Source organism: Neovison vison, chromosome 7, assembly GCF_020171115.1.
Source record: "Neovison vison isolate M4711 chromosome 7, ASM_NN_V1, whole genome shotgun sequence".
Classification (NCBI taxonomy): Eukaryota; Metazoa; Chordata; class Mammalia; order Carnivora; family Mustelidae; genus Neogale; species Neogale vison.
In genome coordinates this window covers 44985471-44988156 of record NC_058097.1, presented here as the reverse complement: position 1 = coordinate 44988156, position 2686 = coordinate 44985471, and the positions used below count along the sequence as shown (strand labels likewise).

Genomic DNA, 2686 nt, shown 5'->3' with positions numbered 1-2686 from the left:
CCATGGGACCAGGCGTGCGGAGACTCGCAACCCCTGTGTGCAGATGCACACCGAGCCCCGTTGCTCCGCAGACTGGGCGCCAGGCGGAGCTTGCGCCCGCTCCGAACCCCATAGGGTCCCCCCACCCGCACTGCCCTGGGCTGCTCTGCCCAGCGCGGCTGGAAGACGACCCCAGACACAGCCCCACCCGATCGCGACCCTCCAGAGCCCGCCCAGCCACACACCGGCCCCCCACAGCGGGTCCCGCACCCCGCCTCGGCGCGGAATCGCTGTGGGACCCATAGAGTCTTCCCCTCTCTGAACCTGCTTTCCGCGTCTGGACGCAGGAGACACAGACACCGAGCAGGCGCACCGACGTGGGCTGAAACTTTATTTGCCATTCCCGAACCCCAGCGCCCCCAGCCCCTCGGGGTGGGGGTGGTCTCAGAAGATCTTCACGGAATCCAGCTGCAGGTCCCCGCCCACCTCCAAGAGGCGCACGCGCGCCGGCGGGATCCGGTAGCGGAAGTGGTGGTACTCCGAGTCGCCGACCACCGCCTGCGGGGACGCGGGGTGGCGCTGGAGTGCCCGAGGCCGCCTGCGGGGGCGGGGGTCCCCCCGACACCGACCGGCGCAGTGTGCCTGCCGCGCCCACTGGCAGCGGGGACCGGCCCGGGGCGCGTGTTTCTCGGCCTGTCTCCCGACCCAGTCTTGGCCCTGCTCCAGAGCCTCGGTCTCGCCCTGTCGGGGAGAAACCCGGGGCCCCGCTGCCCGCCTAGGGGACACCCGCCCAATGAGCACTTGGCTCTTGCGCGCTGGTCCTTGTCGCTGCCGCACCCCGGACTGCTGACACTAGTGGGGATGCACCAGGGGAAGAAGAGGGACGCGGAAAACTCCTGCCCGTGGCTCCCCATGGCCACAACTCTGTCGCCTCCACCAACAGCCAACCTGGCTTCCACGCCCGTGGGTAGCGGGGACCCACCTTGAAGCCTTCTTCCGTGGCAATAAGGAACACTTCGAAAGGCTGCCCGTGCTGGAAGGGAATGCCTGAGCCGCGCTCCTCTTGGCCCCAGTTGCCCTGCTCCAGGGTGTTGAAGACCACCGTGGATTGATCCAGGCGGGGATTGAAATGCAGGGCGGCCTCACTCCCTGGGGCCTCGCTGCACAGCAGGTTCACATAGAACCTGGTAGTTGCGGGTGGGGGGCGGTGAGAGATATACCGTCAGAGGCCTAGGACCACCAAATGAAGATCAAGAACCGATGGACTGGACTCTCGGGGGCAGGACATACAAATTTACTGAGAATGTTAAAACCACAGAAGGAGGACTGTGGACTGGTGGCTACAACCAATTTCAGGGCATCCAAAAACTTGTGGGGACCCTGGACACACATCCACCTACACGAAGATCACAGTGCTATAGCTAAGGTCCCCCTCATTTCCAAAGCTTCTAAGAGTTGCCATGAATCATGGTGCCAATGGCCAGGGTGCTCCCCATTCTTAAGGGCTAGGAACAATACCACAGACCCCATTATTCCTGGCACCATAGATTCCCAGAAATCCCACAGTTACCAAACCAGGACGTCTTGGGTTTCCCAGATGCTCGGGGCACCTCCAGATCACAGGACATATTCACAGAGTTCCTGGGGACTCAGACTGGGAGTCACAGGACTACAGGGAGGAATCCTGAGACTACCTTGGATCCCCCAGATTCCCAGGACACATTTGCACCCCAGCTTGTACACAGCCCTGGATAAAGCAGTGAAGACATGAGATTCCAGAAAGTCAGTGATGCCCTGGGGATTCCGAGACCCTGGTGGACAGAGGTGGCTCTGGCTCCCTTGACTCTGGACTGGAGTCAGGTCAGATTGTATCACCCTTACCACGTGGGCCTGCGGTCTCACCTGCCAGCCTTTTCTGGGATGACACCACGGATCCTCATAACAGTTCCCACTCGGATGCCCTCGGGCAGCGAGGTCTTGTGGGGCACGTTCTGCAGGACCAGCGGCGGGGAGATCCAAGAGAACCAGGGACACACATGACAGAGACAGATGGGTCAGCCCCAGGGAGAAAACGGTCAGGACCCACACCAGCAGAATCACTGAGAAGAAAGACCACAGAGAGAAACGAGAGAGAGAGCCAGAGCCAGGTAGAGGTGGGGACAGAAGCACAGAGAATCCACACAACAGAGTGAATCCAAGAGCAGATGGGAACATTGGGTTGGGTTGGGTCAACCCAAGAGCTACAGCCCAGACACCTCCTAGCACACCCCAACACCCCCTTTCTCCTTTCAAACAGGAGACCTCAGGTGGGCCCAGCCCCTCCCCTATTTCCGAACAGCCTTGAGTCCAAAACCCCCAGCCCCAGGGCCCCGAAGCACTCACAGAACTCCCTGCCATGGCTGGGACAGTGGGGCAGACAATGGCGCTGGTGGGGATGGCTGCTGGGTCCTTAAATAAAAGTGGGGCGTGGCAGGCCAAGCTGACTCACCCCCTCCCCATTTCCACACCCACCACCCACACCTGGCACAGACCCTAGCCCTGGGGCCACCTGGCCCAGAACCTTCTTTCTGGAGCTCCTGCCTTCCCTCCATTCCCGAGGGTTCCCAGGTGCGCTGCCCCCTCTCCTTTCAGCTAATAATGATGAAAACAGCTCCTAAGGAAATACAGGGAACAGAGGGGGCTGGGTGAGCCACCACTCATCTAGTCC

At 61.4% G+C, this 2686-nt stretch overlaps 1 protein-coding gene across 1 annotated transcript; it reads right to left on the bottom strand.

The window, feature by feature from the left end:
* Positions 1–353: 353 nt before the first annotated feature.
* LOC122913834 (galectin-7-like) lies at positions 354–2440 on the bottom strand. The gene is made up of 4 exons (XM_044260467.1): positions 2362–2440; positions 1882–1970; positions 962–1163; positions 354–537 (listed from the first exon to the last, which is right to left on the bottom strand). The coding sequence occupies exons 1-4, from the start codon at positions 2374–2376 to the stop codon at positions 424–426; spliced, it is 420 nt and encodes a 139-aa protein (XP_044116402.1). The 5' UTR covers positions 2377–2440; the 3' UTR covers positions 354–423.
* Between the last annotated feature and the right edge of the window lie 246 nt (positions 2441–2686).